A 17,558-nucleotide genomic window follows, 5' to 3' on the forward strand; every position below is an offset into this window, starting at 1 on the left:
GGATAGTATGCCATAGTGTAAACTCCCTCAATATTATCCTTACAACAAACCTGGTTAGGTAGGTCAAGATGAACAAGACTAACTGGTTCCTGGGTCACCAAGTGGGTCAGCTGGCAGAGGGAACATCTGTACCCAAGTTTCAGTATTTCTAAGCCACTACTCTACGTTCTATACCACACTGGTTTCAACTTTTACTACATAAAACGAGGTGAAGACAGAGAAAGGAAGCTTTGTTTCACCTTCTCACACAATCAAAACTAGATTAGCAACTCAATAAAGGACCTACAGTTTAGCAGTCTTGACAGTTTCTTTATTTGAGAACTGTAAGCGAATGACTGTAAATACTTTTGCAGAAGCATTATGGAAAATGATTATATCTGCCACCAAAATAGTTCTGAGTTCAGTCTCCTATTATTGAAACATATTTTTAAATAAAGGTACCGGTAATTGTTAGGTAGTGAAGCTCCTTGATCTCTTTTAATTCTCTGTTGGCCTTTATGCTCCTTAAGGAAGGCATTCTAGCAGTTCTGTCACTGAAGTCTAACCTTGCAAATGATGTGAAAGATTACTCTTTAATAAAATGCTAATGTTGTAAGAACATTCCTTTTTTTTCTTTTTCTGTGCCTCCCCTTTCTAAGTACACACATTCCTTCCCTCCACTTGCTAGTAATCATTTGTCTCCTTGCAAAACTTGTCATAAAGGAAATCATTTGATTGTATTTATGGACAGGAGTTATTGTTCTGAGGTATGTAGAGAAATGTTGAAAGAGAATGATTTTCTGAGAATGATTTTCTAAAATCCTGCCTAGTGTGAGTAATGCATGTGTATTTGACCTGGTTCAGCAGTACACAGAAATCATTTTCTGTACACCAATCAGTTTTTGGATCTGTTGCTATGTACTGTACTGCAAAAGAATTTTGAGGAATAAAAGACCCTCCTCATATTGCACAAAATGGGCTGAGTCCAGATTAAATTGGTGATTTTGGCCAATTTCCCCTTCCGGCATCAGAGTGCAGATGGTAGATCACTACATCCCAGCATCCGCTTTCAGGAGGAATAGCATTTCCACGAGGGATCGATTGGGACTACAGAAGCGCGCCAATGAGAGAAGCCTTGGGAAAAAAATTCAATTCTGCTAAAAGTAATGGCTCCATCTTGGAGGGCTGAAAGAGTTTTGACCTGGAACTGGTGTGTTTTCTCCCTCCACTGAATAAAGGGCAGCCCCACTGGCACAGGAAGCAAAAGTGCTGATGGCTGGCTGCCCCTCAACCACATAGCAGCAACACCCAAAGTCAGAGCCACCACAGAGCAGCACTGGCATCCAATTAGCAGGGAGGGTGCAGGCCAGGGCATTCCCGCTGGTGGGGGCAATGCTAGTTGGCTTCCACCTAGGGTTTAGGGTCAGGAGCGCAGACCGCAAGCCCTCAGACTCCATTTAGCCCTATGGAAGGCTTTCTGGTGGTAGCAGGTTTTTTTTAGTTTTCCCTGCCTTTCCACGGTACTGGAAAGCCTTCTGGAGGTGGTGGGGCAGTGCAGTAGCCAGTGTTACCCCAGCCACTTTGGATGCCATCTGGATCCAATTCAGGATTTGCAGTATGCAGTTCTCACACACCTGATTGCTTATGTATGTGGAGCATACTGGATCCAGTCACCTTTTTCCTTCCATAATGGGAGATACAGCATGGTTCTTTGTTCAGTGAGAACAGACGGAAAAGGAAGATCCTTACAAATATGAAAGTTAGCTACAAATGGAACTGTTCTATCTAATGTTACTTCTCTCTCTGTCTTTATGATCAGATTTTGCTTTTGATCTATAAGTACATCAGGCTGTGTATAAAGGTGACAATTGATGCAGGTTTATAGACTATGCCTGCTAAACTGGCTGCTTGAACTGCGCCATAAGGCAGATGCTACTACATGATATGCAGATGATATTATAGGGGGCACATCAGGATTTCCAGGCAGCTATTATAAAACCTTACATGTTAGCAGTATAGCTTGATTTGCTGAGAGTATGTACAAGTGAGATTTCCAGAGATTCCCAGATCTCAAGTCATCTTCAGAAGATAAGTGACCAATGATGTTTTGAACACTTTCAAAGAAAATTTCCTCCTCACTTCCTATGTGATAATCCAGATGCAAATCAAAGTTGGGCAGTAATGAAGATCTGTGATTGTTATCATATCTGTTTTGGCCCTGCATGAACTATTTCACATAAACTACCAGTCATATGGACTACTGTAAAATTATCCTTCCTGGGTGGTCAAATTAACACCTCTTTTTGCATGCCAAATTTGGTAAAGAAGCCAATTGAATAGGGAGGTGCTATTGTAAATACGCATGATGAGTATCTAGTTCAGAAAATAGGTATGTAGTTGTTAATTTTTGTTCTGTGCCTCTGGGAGATGCATTCAGCAATCCAGACAATATTTCTGCATTCTTGCTCTTTCAGCTTCACATAGGCATAAAAGACTCCAAAATGGAACTGGTTGTTGAATGCCAGTACATTCATTCTGACCTATTGAAAAATTCACAAGAAGAAATCTCTCAAAATACCATATTAGAAATAAGATAACCAGTTAATTGCATATTACATCTTCAACAGGCTTTCTTTGGCTGTCAAGTGATGCCGACAACTTATGACAACTCCTGGTGAGGTTTTCAAGGCAAGAGACATTTAAAGGTGGTTTGCCATTGCCTGCCTCCATGTCTCAGCCCTAGTATTCCTTGGAGGTCTCCAAATACTTTCCACGGTCGATTCTACTTAGCTTCTGAGATCTGATGAGATCAGGCTAGCCTGGGCTATCCAGGTCAAAAGGCTATTAGCCATCAGTAAATTAAACAACCTTTTCTCACTAGGAGCTGTGTTGAAATAGGATCCTATCCAGGTTTTGTGGTGCAGGAATGTCCATGAAGAGGTTGTGATAAAAAAATTATGAATACTTCTCTTTTGGATGCAGTGTTGGAAGCTTCACTAAGTTGCTATACAGGAAATGTGACCAAATCATAAATGTTTGTGTCTTTATGCTTGTGCTTATAGTTGGGAACTAAAAGCATAGAAAATTGAGCTAGCTAGGCTAGAAGAGAACAAAAAAGGACGTTGTGCCTTAAAAATATTCTTCTGAGATGTTAGCGTGAATAGTGCCCCCTCCTGAAAGTCCACCTCTATTGTTTCTCACAACTGGTTCTGAGAGAAACCACCACCAGCTGCATTCATACATCACTGTATATTATGCTAACATTGTGCTATAGCAGTCGTTCATGATTGGATATTCATAAGAACATAAGAACAAGCCAGCTGGATCAGACCAGAGTCCATCTAGTCCAGCTCTCTGCTACTCGCAGTGGCCCACCAGGTGCCTTTGGGAGCTCACATGCAGGATGTGAAAGCAATGGCCTTCTGCGGCTGTTGCTCCCAAGCACCTGGACTGTTAAGGCATTTGCAATCTCAGATCAAAGAGGATCAAGATTGGTAGCCATAAATCGACTTCTCCTCCATAAACCTTTCCAAGCCCCTTTTAAAACTATCCAGGTTAGTGGCCATCACCACCTCCTGTGGCAGCATATTCCAAACACCAATCACACATTCCGATTCCTTGAGTTAGGCAAGACAATTCAGGAGGTGCAGTTACAACCATACTGATAATCAGTCTTCAAGAGGGAGAAAGCATAGCTTACCTCTTGTTCAAAAAAAGCATCTTCTAATGTTTTTTCTCCAGTTCCACCTCCAATCCCTTCAAAGCAAGCTCTGTATTCCTGAAAGTAAAACCATCAATGCTTTTTTGTTTACTTTACATAGTGTGTCTTTTTAGATCTTTCTAAATAGGTCTTTTAGATGAGCATAAGAACAAAACAGCAGCTGTGGTGGACCAGACCAAAGGTTCATCCAGACCAGTATCCTGTTGACCACAATCACCAGGCAGTTGCCCTAGGATAGGATGCAAGAGTCCCAAGTTGTCTGTGATTTTACTCCCTTGCACAACTGGGATTGAAAACTAGCTTGTCTCTGAACATTGATGTTCCATTTAGCTGGAGTGGCTGCTAGGCACTGATGGACCTATCCATTATGACTTAGTCTGATCTTCTTGTCGGCACAACTCTGGGATGTTCAGCCAATGAATACAAAGCGTGCTTTTTCTTCTCCTTCCCCAGGGAAACACAGGGAAACTCCTGCCAGAGTAACATCATCACAAGCTGACACTGACTTGTACATTTTCCAAGATTATTAATGGTTATTGACAAACCAATAAATGGACAAAACACTGGGAGGTGCATGATTAGGATGTCCTAGCATCTCTTAAAGTTCAGTTGTAGCCATGTGTGAGGGTCTTGATTCTTATCAGGATCTGCAGGGAGAGGAGATGGGCTTTAACCTTTTCAGCCTCTTGCCATTTGGTAGATTGAAAAGCTGTTCCCTATGGCATTATAGGCCTTTTAAAAAAGACAGGTAAAAGACCTACATAGGGTACTTTCAAGTGACTGATTACAGGATGGAAAGGTTAAAACCTCTCTATCTTCCCCACACATCTCAGAATGCAGCTGGGGCCCCAAGCAGTTATAATTCATCTTTCAAGAACCAACAGAGATATGTGAACCTTGTCATATCTAGTTTGACCCAATGGATACAGGTGGGTTACCTGTGGATGTCTCTTTTTATTTTATTTTATTTCGGGGGTGAGGCAGCTTATAAATCCCATAATAAACAAACAAACAAACAAACAAACAAATAAATATGGGACTGTTGTTAAAAAGCAGATAATTACAGGAAAATATAAACTTCTGTTTTTAAGCTTTCCTCTTAGACAGTGCTGATTTAGGCCACTGTTTGAGGCCATTCATCCATTCATTGTTCCTATATCACCTGCCAGCCTGCCTACCACCTTGACTACTTGATTATTTATAACCACCAACCACTGACTTCCAACATCATCAAACAGCTCTGTTATATTTAACTTGTGCTTCTCCCTCCCTATGTTTATGTCTTATTTCCTCATGAGGAAAATGAAATGGAATGTTGCAGGCGAAATGGCATGTTATTTATTGCCACCTGTAAATGTAATTTTAGATTTTGATACCCCAATTTTATCATAAAGACTGTATTTATATAATGTTTTAAGTGTTTGTAAGCCACCCGAAGCCTGGCTATTGTCAGGGATGGGTGTGGTATCAATATAATATAAAAATAAATAAAAGTAAAAGTAAGTTTTTGGGGATGCCACAGGGAGACATGGCCCACACAAAACTAATCGGCTCCCCGAGCACTGTAGTTCTGCTCGTGAGACACATGGAGAATTAAAACTGTGTGTGTTTTTGCTCTGTTTAAAATAGGCTGTACAAATACCTAATGTTCTTTCCCTGGCAGGAGGTGCCATGGAATGCTGGAGACAAAGTATGCCTTTTTTGTTAGGAGCAGTGGTGGGATCCAAAAATTTTAATAACATGTTCCGATGGTGGTGGGATTCAAACAGTGGCGCTGCCGCACACACGCACCTCCAGTCCCTATTGGGCAGGGAGGTTGCTTTAGTAAGCCCTTCTTGGCACTCAGAAAAAAATTAGTAACCACTAGAAGTGGTGAGAACTGGTTGGATCCCACCTCTGGTTAGGAGGTATTTTGTATTTACATACACCATAGTATTCCGCCACGCCCTTGACTTGCTCGTAATCCTCTGCATTGGCAAGCAGAAGTAGGCCTTCCGGATACAGCTTCCCACATGTTGGATACAGCTTCTGCCTGTCTTCTTTGCTTAGTTCGGTGCCAAATGAATTGATTGTGATGATGAAGGCACGTCTGTCTGCTTCAAACTGAACTCATAAAACAACAGATCCCATAATTAAAACACAACTCATAATTCCCCTGAGTTCACAATTTTGCTCCATTGCCATAGCAAGTAGCAAGCAGTTGGCAAAGTGTAAACACAGTGCTCTCGATCTGTGCATAAGTTAGCCAAGCACATTTTCAACCCAAGTGGGAAATTGTTCATTTCCAGATAACCCAAATAACAGTAACACAGGTACACTGGTGAGCTATCTGGATACTGGGCAAATACTTCAACATTCTCTTGTTTGTTTCTTTAGCTTTGGGTCATATACTTCACATCATATAGCCTTGATGCTGTTAAACAATTAAAGAAAACAATGTGAACACTTAAAGGAAGCACTATAATTTCCCAGGCCAGGATTCAAGTGTAGTAAGTTCATGGCAAGAATAACATAATTTTACATGAACAAATGAAGATACCCTAGACTAGACTATACTTGAGTGGGGGCTATGGCTCATTGGTACAGTAGCTGCTTTGCAGGCAGAAAGTTTCAGGTTCAATCTCTGATATCTCCAGTTAAAAAGATCTGGAAGTAGATAATATGAAAGATCTCAACTGATACTTCAGAGAGTTGCGGCAAGACACAGTAAACAATAATGACCTTGAGAGATCATATAAGGCAGAAAAAAATGTACTACCCAACCCCAATTCTTTTCTTCTTTTTTCTTTTGGTAATTTCAGAAGGGAGTCTATCACAATTGTCCATTAAGGCCCACAACAGCCAAGGACAATGATCTATGACAGTAGTTCTTTAAAGTCATTATCAGTAGGGGGGAAACCATGCTATCATATGAAGTACTGGGTTACATCACATGTAGTCCTGCTCCTGACACCATATGAAACATGAAGCTGCCATTTCATGAGTGAGACCTTTGGTCTATCTAGGTCAGTGGTATCTAGTACCTCCCAGGTTCTCAGATGAGGTCACTCACATCAGCAGCTACTGATCCATTTAACTGCAGGTCCATGTAGCTGGAAACACCTAAGTTTGAACCTGGGATATTCTGCATTCGTCATAGATGTTTCGAGTCACTGCTCATTCCCAATATAATCTAACTATTCTTGGGATATGTTCTATGTTCTTAAATGAAAGGCCATGTTTAATAATGTGGAAGAAAGGACTCAAGCAATATGAATTTTTCTAGTCTACAAGTTCAAAAGTCTTGAACTGGATGGCCCAGGCTAGCCTGATCATGTTAGATCTTGGAAGCTAAACAGGATCAGCCCTGGTTAGTACTTGTATGGGAGTCTACCAAGGAAGTCCTGGGTTCCTACACAGAGACAGGCAAAGGCAAACAGCCCCTGATTATCTCTTGTCTTGAAAACCATCTGGGGTTGTCCTAAGTCAGCTGTGACAAGATGGCACTTTCCACCCCCACATGTTCAAGAAGGCAGTAGAGTACAGCTGGGCAAGCCACTGAAGGACTATAAAGAGAGCCACTGCAATGGCTAAAGACAGCCCAGGACATTGATACTTCTATGAACCATGCCTTAAGCTCAGAGGCTCTATTTTTCTTACCTCTAAAAGGGGGCACATTATATCTGCTGTAGTACCACCTAGTTTTTTGCAGAATGTATAGAACGCCTCGAGGTAAGACTGAAGAATGAAACATAAAAAATGAAAACATTATGTCCAAGTCAACTTTGACCTTCTGAGCAAAAAGCATTAAACTTAAAATGTCAAAGAAAACCGAGAACTTCCAGTAATTGTTTTGTGTATAATGCCATTTCTTCACAGTAAAAACATTCATTGACACTTGAGTTGAACGATGCTCTCCATCTTACGACTTGAAAGATGATGATGTTAGATTTGTCATTCTGTAGTTGTTTCCCCCTCTTGTAAACAGGCTAATCTAACAATTGGAATATAGATAGCAAACAAAAGGTTTGCAGCAGGGTGGAAGATATTACAAAGAGGGGCCAGTTTAAAATAAAAGCAATCCACTCCAAAAAGCAATCAATCCCTTCTGAGTAGGCGAGGACGATTCACAATTTATGTATTGTTGAAGGCTTTCACAGCCAGATTCAACTGGTTCTGGTGGGTTTTCCGGTCTGGTGGATTTTTGTTCCTATCATCATTTTCGCCATGCATCTGCTTGGTGACTCGGCGCAGATCTTCAGCGAGGTGTAATGTATCACACACTGTGAAACAGACTTTTCTCTGTGATACACCTCTGAAGATCGCCAAACAGATCAGGGTGAAATATCAAAATCCTACTCAGACCATGGCCAATATTGCGCCCCGAAACCCAGAACCAGATTCACAACTGTTGATCGGAGATCCAACCAGAAAGTTGCGGAGAAGTAACTAAATCACTTGTCATCTGTAAGGGGCAGGATATGAAAGAAATGAGTGAAAAAATCTTAAGACCTGGAGGGATTACTATCTCCATTTGGTTCCTATTCTTTTTGCTGTTAATATAAACATATCAGCTAAATAGATGCACATTTCATGCATCAAACAGGGAAGCAATTTCCCCAACAGGTGATTTGAGCTCTGTTTTACAAAAGCTTATTCTGAGGGGCCACTAGACTCCTATTTTCTTTGGCAGACTTACATGGCAACCTATCTGGAATTATCTTTTTTCAAAGGGTGTCTTTGATCATTACAGAAGTACATGCAGCCATTAGCAGTCATTTCCATGATCAGCTGGCAGCACTCTTCAATAATGACTGAAGTCACAATGTCCAGATTCTATTTTGTTCTTTCCTGCATGGTTAGCTTCTAATATACAGTGACAACCTGTGCCTCTGATCATCATCCATTTGGGATATGATGGGTAAGCATAAAGCATTTGCTCTTCCTATTCCTTGCACATTTACAGCAATCTAAATTCTATGTGTTGCATCCTGTTCTCACTGAATGCAACACTGAATTTCACGGATGATGCAAAGAAGTCAAAACCTTTGCTGCTGCTTCTGTAGTGTGCAAAATCTGCCTTCATAACAGTGGGTGCAATCCACACCCCATTGAAAAATATGTCCTTTGTTCTAATTGCATCTATTGCATTGTTTTAATTTTTATAGTTGATTTCATGTAACATTTACCTTGTACAGTTTGTTGCGCATGATTTCAATGTTTATTTCGTCTAGGTCATTTTCAGACAAGCAGTCTTGAAAAAAAGCAGCTGAAAGAAGACATGTTTAAATGACAGAGGCAAAGCACAGATATGCATAAGAATTCAACATATTGATTCTCACAATCCTCAGTGGGAATATGATGCTATTGAATCCTCTTTCTGATGCTGTCATTTCCTTGGAAAATATTGATCTCTGCAGTATGGAAATCAACTGTAATTCTGGGAGAACTCCAAGCCATACCTTGAGGTTGGTAACCTTAACTCAGTGATACTCAGTGGCTCAGGAACCACATGTGGTTGACCCAGCACTTGTGGCTCATCTGAGCATTGTTCCCCAATATGGCACCTACTCCATGACTCAGGAAGTATGTGCTTGTGGTTGGCTGCCTCCCGAGGAACTTGTAGATGTGCCAATCTGGAGTTCAGGTATCTTAGCAAAGGTAAATGTGGCTGTTTTGGATGATGGTAATTGCCAGCATGGCTCTCCATGACCTGCAGGTCATGGAATACCACTTCCCTAGATAAGCAGTAGTGAATAAGTCCCTGACAGTGTGCCAATTAATTTGTGCCAGTGATTTTTTTTTCTTGTTTTGACAGATTCTCTGACTGTGGGGGTCAAAGTGTGTTCCCTGTTACAGCGAATTCTCTGCCAAGGCTAGTGATGATGTCAGAAAAGCTTCTGCTTGGAGACTCTGGGATCAGCATGGCAAAGCCCAAGAGAATGGTCCTGAAATCACATAAAATTATACCTGATAGAGCCGTGGTGGCGAATTGGCTATGCTGACAGGGGCTGATGGGAATTGTAGTCCATGAACATCTGGAGTGCCATAGGTTCACCACCCACTGTGATAGAGCTAAGGGGTTATGGCTCTAACCAGCACCTGAACCAGAAAGCACCTGGGAATCATGGGTTCTATCCAAACAGCTTCTCTGAAGGTAAAAAGGAAGTAGAGATTCTCTTTGATCACTCAAAATGCTATACTGGTGATAATGGAGCTTGCATGTAAAATTATAATGTGGGACAGGGTCTTTAGTTAGGATATGAATTGGTTGAGGCTGAGTGAAAACCCTCATGTATTCTCTAGGGTGAGGAGAAAACTAAGATGTAACAAAGACAGCTAAATCCCTGGCATCCAACCTAGCGAAAGTTTTGCTTGGGTAGGTTTCCTAGGACAGAGGGACCTATTGGGTCATGGCCTTATCACAGCATTTACTCTCATCTGCTTTCATCTTGGCGGGACACCAAGTTCTGCAGACCTGATGCAAAGAAAAACAAGTGCTGTCATGATAAGAAACAATGTGTCCTGCAAGTGCATGTGCGCAATTGGGCAACTGATAGTAGGCTTACCTAAAGGTGTGTCTACTAATATTGCGTTGAACAGCTCTGCGGGGTTTAGAGCAATGCTGACAGCTTCCAGCTGCTCAAAACGTCCCAATGGATGGCACTTGAGAGCCAGTTCTTCTACAGGGTGCTGATGCAATGTGCCAGTAATAAGCAGAATCACATTGTCAATCATATAGCTATATCTATGGAAAGAATGCAACCTTAGTCAAAAGATTCTTTTTTTTCAGAGAAAGACAAGCAACCAAGGATCTGTGGTGAATAGTACAATTAGGGCTTGCAAATGAAGATTAAAACAAAAACCAAATACTAAATTAAGCAGCACTTAATACAGTTCAGTTTCTGTATATGAAAAGTAACTGAACTGAAATGAAAAAATAATTTATTTATACCCCACATTTTCCCCCAGTGGCAACCACAAAGCTGCTCACGTTGTCTGCTTTTCTTCCATTTTATCCCTACAATGACCTTGTGAAGTAGGTTAGATTGAAGGCAATCTGGGGAGACTGTGGATTCAAACCTCCATCTCCCAGATCATAGAGTCCAAGATTCTAACCACTACACCACACTTGTTCTTGTACAGAGTCAGGCAGATTTGAAGATAAAAATAGACTGATTTTCCAATAGTGTTGGGACGGTCGTTGTATACCTTGAATTAAACTGCTGATATTCCCCATTATGAGAAACACAAATATGTGGATTTTAAAAAGGCATTTGATATACCAAGAGTCACAAGTTCAACTCTCTGAACTGTGCCCTAATGTTTTGAAGGTTTACATCTGGCTGTAGATAAAGCATGAATTTGCCTCTCAAAGTTTAATAGAGTGGACAAGGAAAACTACTGAACATTTTTCTCTCTCTTATGTGAAAATAGCAAGTCAAAATGATAAGGCTGTGTATATCCATATAATACCTGAGGAACTTCCAAAAACACTCCATCAATTCATTTAAAAATACTCTGCATTTACTTGAGCAGATTTATAGAACACTGGGAATAGTTAATAACATTCAAGCACAGTATCAAACAAGCATCTTTATACACAGAAATCGATGATAATCTGATTGTCAACTCAAAGAAGCTAAGATGTTTAATATTACAATGATGCCAAAATGCATTAAAAGATGATGTGTTGGATTCAAAGCTTTTATTCTGCTGAGGATATAATGCTGGGATTTCCATGAATGGCATTGCCTGCATTTGTTCTTTAACATGCAGGAATTCAGGGGTCCCATTTGGACCAGTTTTTAATAGGAAAAATCACCATGAAATTAAATATATATATGTATCCTTGTGATCTCTATCACTATTTCCAGATGGTGTATATGCTATGATCAATAAATACCCAAACCAACATAGAATGTACAATTAAAACAATAGCACAGACTACTTAAAAACCCCATTGCCTATATCAGTGGATCTCAACCTTCCTAACGCCACGACCCTTTAATACAGTTCCTCAGGTTGTGGTGACCCCCAACACTAACATTTATACATTTTACAGATGGAGAATACTGATGCAGAGAGTCTTAGACGACCCCTATGAAAGGGTCGTTCGACCCCCAAAGGGGGTCTAATTGGGACACCAGCGCAGCGCACCAGACTTCTGGGTTTTGCCTCCATGGAGCTGTCTCTACCAGCTCAGATCCAATAGGGTATATGTGACATTGGGGTTTTATTGCCCCAATATGCATCACTTTACACTTGCTCACACTGAATTTCATTTGCCATTTTAATTTCCAGGTCTCCAGCTTGGAAAAATCCTTTTGGCTCTTCACAAAGATGACCTCCCTTCAACTATAAAGGTGGACTTATCTCTTCCAGTCCTGATAGTTTGAAGGGGAATATTCCAAGCCTTCAAGAAAAAAAAATTCAACTAACTGTTTTGGACATGTAGGATACTCTGAGTCACAGGAAGCAAAGGCCAAGCATATACAACGAAACCATTCACAAATCCCAAGCTCCTTATATAGATTTTCTCTTTGTTGCACTTATTAGATGTCTCTTTGTGTGGACTGTTAGCAATTAACACGATGTAATCTACCTTGAGTCTCAGGAAGAAAGGTGGTCTATAAGTACAGTAAATCAATAAGATTATTTCACTGAAGAAATACAGCTTATATCAACAGAAAAGGCACTTGAGTTTCAACACAGTTTTGCCTTTTAAAGGCACATTACATTTTAAAGGCACATTTCCCTCTCTATCCAACATGAAAACTTTTTTATAGCCATACAGTGACCCATTTCACCAATATGCAGGGCTTAGGGAGTAACTAATTTTACTTACGTAATAAAGTTGAGGAATGTAGAAAGTGGCTCAAATGCATGGTTTCTGAAGTATGTGAATTCTGCCAGTAGTTTGGCTTTTAGTTTATCATCAATGATGGAAACTGTGAGAGGACCTGTTTCATTAGCCAAGAAATGTCCATAATCTGTGGTCTGCAGGTGTAATTTCAGGTCTAAAAGAGAAGTGAAATAGGTCATGGAAACAAAACTTTTTGCTGCTAATAAACATGAGGTTAAAATAGTCTTTTCGTTTTCCTTTCCTTTGTATACTATGTGCAACTTGGTTGTTCACACTCAAGGCATGTTATATGTAATTCCATGGTCATTCCAGTGTACATTTTTTTCTTTTATCAAGTTGATGGGGCAGCAGTTTTAAGCAGGAACCTATAAGCTTCCCATCAATCATAAACAGATTGTGAGGGCGATTTTCAGTAGGATGTCTGAGGCCTCAAGATTAAAAAGTCCCTTTACTGCACATATTTCTCTTTGAAATCACAGTACCACTGGCTTCTTTTTTGTTAAGAAAAAGTCCTTAAACTGATTACAGAACTGCACACAACATTCATAACTGCACACAACATTCATAACCTTTAGTATATGTGAGCATCTGGGATCATTAGTGTTTAATCTAGGAACACTCTGGCAGTGTAAGAGAAGCGTATGCTGATTCCAGAAAATATTAGAAGGTACTCCCAAATCATCACTGATGGCTAGCATTTTATACTTTCCTTGATAAAAATCACATTACCTGACTCTGTGGATCTAATACCTTTTCTGGTAGTTTGCATGGTGAATGCACAGTGATTTATATTTCTTTGTAAAATCTGGGAATGGAATTTGGCAAAGGGGAGAGGATAGACTGGGGTATCTGATAACAAAAGCGTCCCTTCATTCCAAATTCTCTTTAGAAGCCACACTGTAAGGGCAGACTCTGAGCTTGGATGCTCTTTTGCACTTTGTCTCACTAGACGAGTTCTCACCAGTGTGTACCTGTACTGCTGCAACTGTTTCTGCTCCAAACTGCACCATGTCAGTATAAACTAAGGAAGTTTCAGGTTAAACAAGATTCAGATGAATTCCAAACAAAACACTGTTGCTAAAATACTGCGCTCGATAAGGTCACGGACCAGTCACTATGCTCCTTTCTAGCCTTCTTACAAGGTTGTTGACAGGATAAAATGGTGCAGGGAGCAACGTACCATCCTGACCTCATTAGGGGAATGGCATGAAAATGATGTTAAGAATAACTTCCTGAACACATGAACCAAAATACTTAGGTGGACCTGGCCTCACCTTGGGAATGCTGGCTTTTCAACACTGTATTTCATGATTGCAGTGCATTGTCATTGAAGTTCTAAGAAGCTAATCATTGGATCACTATGAATTAGGACCTAACCAGGTGTTACAAATTTGCTATGGGGAGGAGTTTGTGATGGCAACTTGTGCAGCAGGACCCACTTTGGATCAGTATCACTGTGCAGGAAGAGGAATCCCTGCCTTCTCTCCTACGCTGAGACATCTTGGGCAGGAGCAGGGGGAAGTGTTATTTGCTCTGAGAGCTAGCACATTCTCACATTACAAAGCTGGAAAACCATTACCATTCTTGGGCAAGGTAATTGAGCGAGCGGTAGCGGCTCAGCTCCAGCGATTCCTGGATGACACAAACGTACTGGATCCCTTCCAGTCTGGCTTCCGCGCTGGTCATGGGACCGAGACGGTGCTGGTCACTGTTGTGGATGACCTCCGACTACACTTGGACAGAGGCAGTTCGGCGCTGTTGGTGTTGTTAGATCTCACCGCAGCATTCGATATGGTAGACCACGACCTTTTGGTCCACCGCCTCTCTGGTATCGGGGTTCGAGATTCAGCCTTAAATTGGCTGATCTCGTTCCTCCGAGATCGGGGACAGCAGGTGGCATCGGGGGGTGAGATCTCCAAGCTTCGCCCCATTATGTGTGGGGTGCCGCAAGGAGCGATACTCTCCCCGATGCTTTTTAATATCTACATGCACCCCCTGGCGAGTCTAGTTCGGAGTTTTGGGCTGCGGTGTCATCAATACGCTGATGACACCCAGCTCTTGTTCACAATGGAGGGCAGCCCGACCTCGGCCCCTGATGCTCTCCAGCATTGTCTTGATGCTGTGGCTGGTTGGTTGAGTGCAAGTCGGCTGAAGTTGAATCCCACTAAGACGGAGGTCCTGTGGCTGGGCCAGGGGGAGTGTCCGGTGGCCTTTGGCCTGCCTACCCTTCTTGGCGAGACGTTAAAATTAACTTTGATCCGCCAAGAGCCTGGGGGTGACTCTGGATCCATCCTTATCATTGGTGGTCCAGGTCACCCAGACAGGCAATTGGCCCCGTATCTCTCCCGTTCTGATCTGGCCACTGTGATCCATGCCACGGTCACCTCTAGATTAGACTACTGTAACTCGCTCTACGCGGGCTTACCTTTGGCCATGATCCGGAAACTGAAACTCGTACAGAATGCGGCAGCCAGACTCCTTTCCAGAGCAACAGCAAGGGACCGGATTACTCCGGTCCTATACCAACTGCACTGGCTGCCGATTGAGTACCGGGTCATGTTTAAAGTTTTGGTTTTGACCTTTAAAGCCATTCGCGGCCTTGGCCCTGCATATCTAAGGGACCGTCTCTCCCTATATCGCCCTTCTAGGCCCCTCCGTTCATCGGAGGCAGACCTACTGGTGATCCCTGGCCCCAAGGCGATCCGGCTGGCCTCTACAAGGGCCAGGGCTTTTACGGCTCTGGCCCCTACCTGGTGGAACAGGCTTCCAGGTGAGATCAGGGCCCTGCAGGATTTACAAAGTTTCCGCAGGGCCTGTAAAACGGACCTGTTCCGCCAGGCGTTTGGCCAGCCGGGATGATATCAACTGCAACAAAAAGCAAACATCTGGCCTCCCATGGGTTCATAAAAGGGGGAATAGAATAGCTGAAGCCATCTCTAGTCTAATATTTTATGTATTTTAATTAACTTATATATATGATGTTTTAACTTTTTATTTTGTTGGAAACCGCCCTGAGACTTTGGGGAGGGCGGTATAAAAATACAATCAATCAATCAATCAATCAATCAATCAATCAATCAATCAATCAATCAATCAATCAATCAATCAATCAATAAAATATGTATTTTGACATATTCACATAAAACAGTGATTGCACATACCAGGAGTACCATAGGTACCACACATCCACTCTGTATTTTGAAGACTACTCTCATTGGAAAGCAAATCAGGACATGGCAGCAAAATTTAATCAGGAAGAAAGCAATAGGCAAGAAGCAAGCAAACAGGCATGGAAATAAATGTATGAAAAACAAAAGAAATTGAACAGACAGAAAACATGCTAAGATACTGTCAAGAAGCTGCTGTCCAGCCGGTAGCCCCCGTCTGACTGTTTTGACTGCAGCCGAAGAATTAAGGACACTGCTGTGACCTTAGGTAAGCTTCTATTCTAGAATTAAAGAGTACATGTATAGTGAAGAACTGTCAATCAAACACATTGCCTCATTTGTGGATACTTCAGTCCAGAGACTGGAGCCATGAATAAACAGGTGTTTCCACAAGCCTGAGAAAAACCACAGGTTTTCAGAAAAATCTAAAATCTTTTTAAAATGCAGGGTTACCTCTCAGATAATAGAAGCATTGAATGTAACTCTAAGAAATTAATGTAATCTGAGATCTGCTATTGGAGAGTTGGTCAGCAACCACAGCAACATTGCCAACCTTCAAACTTTGTTTTTAGTCAGTAAAAGGTAGGGAGAAGGCTCTTTTCAGGGTGTTTTTGGCTCTGCCCCTGCTTCTAGACCTCCTCTGGACAGAGGCCTTAATGGGGCTAGGCTCAGCAGCAACTGCAGGGCAATTTGCTACCATGCAATTTGCATGATGGTGGTAGATACCAGACAACTTGATGGACTCAGTAGCAGCCTCCATACTATTTGTGCAACTTGGCCGGGTCCAGAAATGGCCATCACACAACTTACTTGATCAACTTGCTACAACATGACTTTTGCAACTTGGCCAGACATTTCCTAGGGAGAAGCTGCTGCAGGGGGCGGGGGGGCAGGAGGTGGGGGGCGGGGGGAGGTGAGAGAGAGAGAGAGAGAGAGAGAGAGAGAGAGAGAGAGGAGAGTAAATGTCTGAGGGGGATCCCCCAGTTTTTTTTAAATGGTGGTGGGGCTAAAATGGCACAAACAATGCTGGAAAAAAAATCAGCATTGTTTGGGGTCTACTTTCCAGCTTGCTTCCATTGCGTGGAGACGGGGAGGGGGGTACCAATAAGGTTTTTTCAGGAGAAGGGGTTGGTTTTGCTTGAATTCACACTCCTATTAATGACACCAAATGTTCTGCAGTCCAGATCAAACAACCAACCACCACCACTACCACCACCAAATTTGGAAAGTTATGTTCCAGGGCAACTCACCTTCCAGAGTTTCACACTGTGCTAAGTTGACGTAATCAGCATTCTTCAAGATCCCACCTTTAAAGCCTCGCACCAGCCCTTCTAGGTATCCATGATCCACATTGAAGTAAAACTCCGAGTAGCCTGGCATAGTGGAAAAGGCAGCCTGAATGCCTCCCTTGGCTTGAAGAAGACTGAGCCTGCTGTGTTTCTGAAGAAGAAGTTAGTGAGCAATCGCTAGATTTGGTTGGAACTTGCTATTTCCTGTTTCATTGTTTCCAACACAGCTTAACTTCACATGGCACAGTGCTTACACAACGCACACTTAGTGAACATACACAGAACAAATTCTTTCCTATCAGAAATACAAGGTGCACTGAGCTTATTTTTGTTTTATTTATTTTATTATTTCGGCTTCTATACCGCCCGGTCCCCGAAGGGCTCCGGGCTGAAAGACAAAGAAAGATGTGGGACAGTGAAATTTTGCAGATGTAAAAAGTGTGGCTTGGACCTCGCTGGGCAGCATCTCCCTAAAAGCACGAATACTGTTATATCTGCATGCACGTATTAAGAACCTGCCTATCCCCCCCTTCCATCCGGGCAGATCACAGCAATAC

The 17,558-nt window shown here is 42.0% G+C and overlaps 1 protein-coding gene across 1 annotated transcript; it reads right to left on the bottom strand.

Annotated features, from left to right (window-relative positions):
- Positions 1-288: 288 nt before the first annotated feature.
- On the bottom strand, positions 289-17,114 carry ATP6V0D2 (ATPase H+ transporting V0 subunit d2). Its single transcript, XM_048508023.1, has 8 exons — positions 16,963-17,114; positions 12,528-12,699; positions 10,249-10,427; positions 8,869-8,948; positions 7,340-7,417; positions 5,627-5,803; positions 3,680-3,757; positions 289-2,519 (listed from the first exon to the last, which is right to left on the bottom strand). The coding sequence occupies exons 1-8, from the start codon at positions 17,090-17,092 to the stop codon at positions 2,358-2,360; spliced, it is 1,056 nt and encodes a 351-aa protein (XP_048363980.1). The 5' UTR covers positions 17,093-17,114; the 3' UTR covers positions 289-2,357.
- Positions 17,115-17,558: the final 444 nt, after the last annotated feature.

Source organism: Sphaerodactylus townsendi, linkage group LG09, assembly GCF_021028975.2.
Source record: "Sphaerodactylus townsendi isolate TG3544 linkage group LG09, MPM_Stown_v2.3, whole genome shotgun sequence".
Taxonomy (NCBI): Eukaryota; Metazoa; Chordata; class Lepidosauria; order Squamata; family Sphaerodactylidae; genus Sphaerodactylus; species Sphaerodactylus townsendi.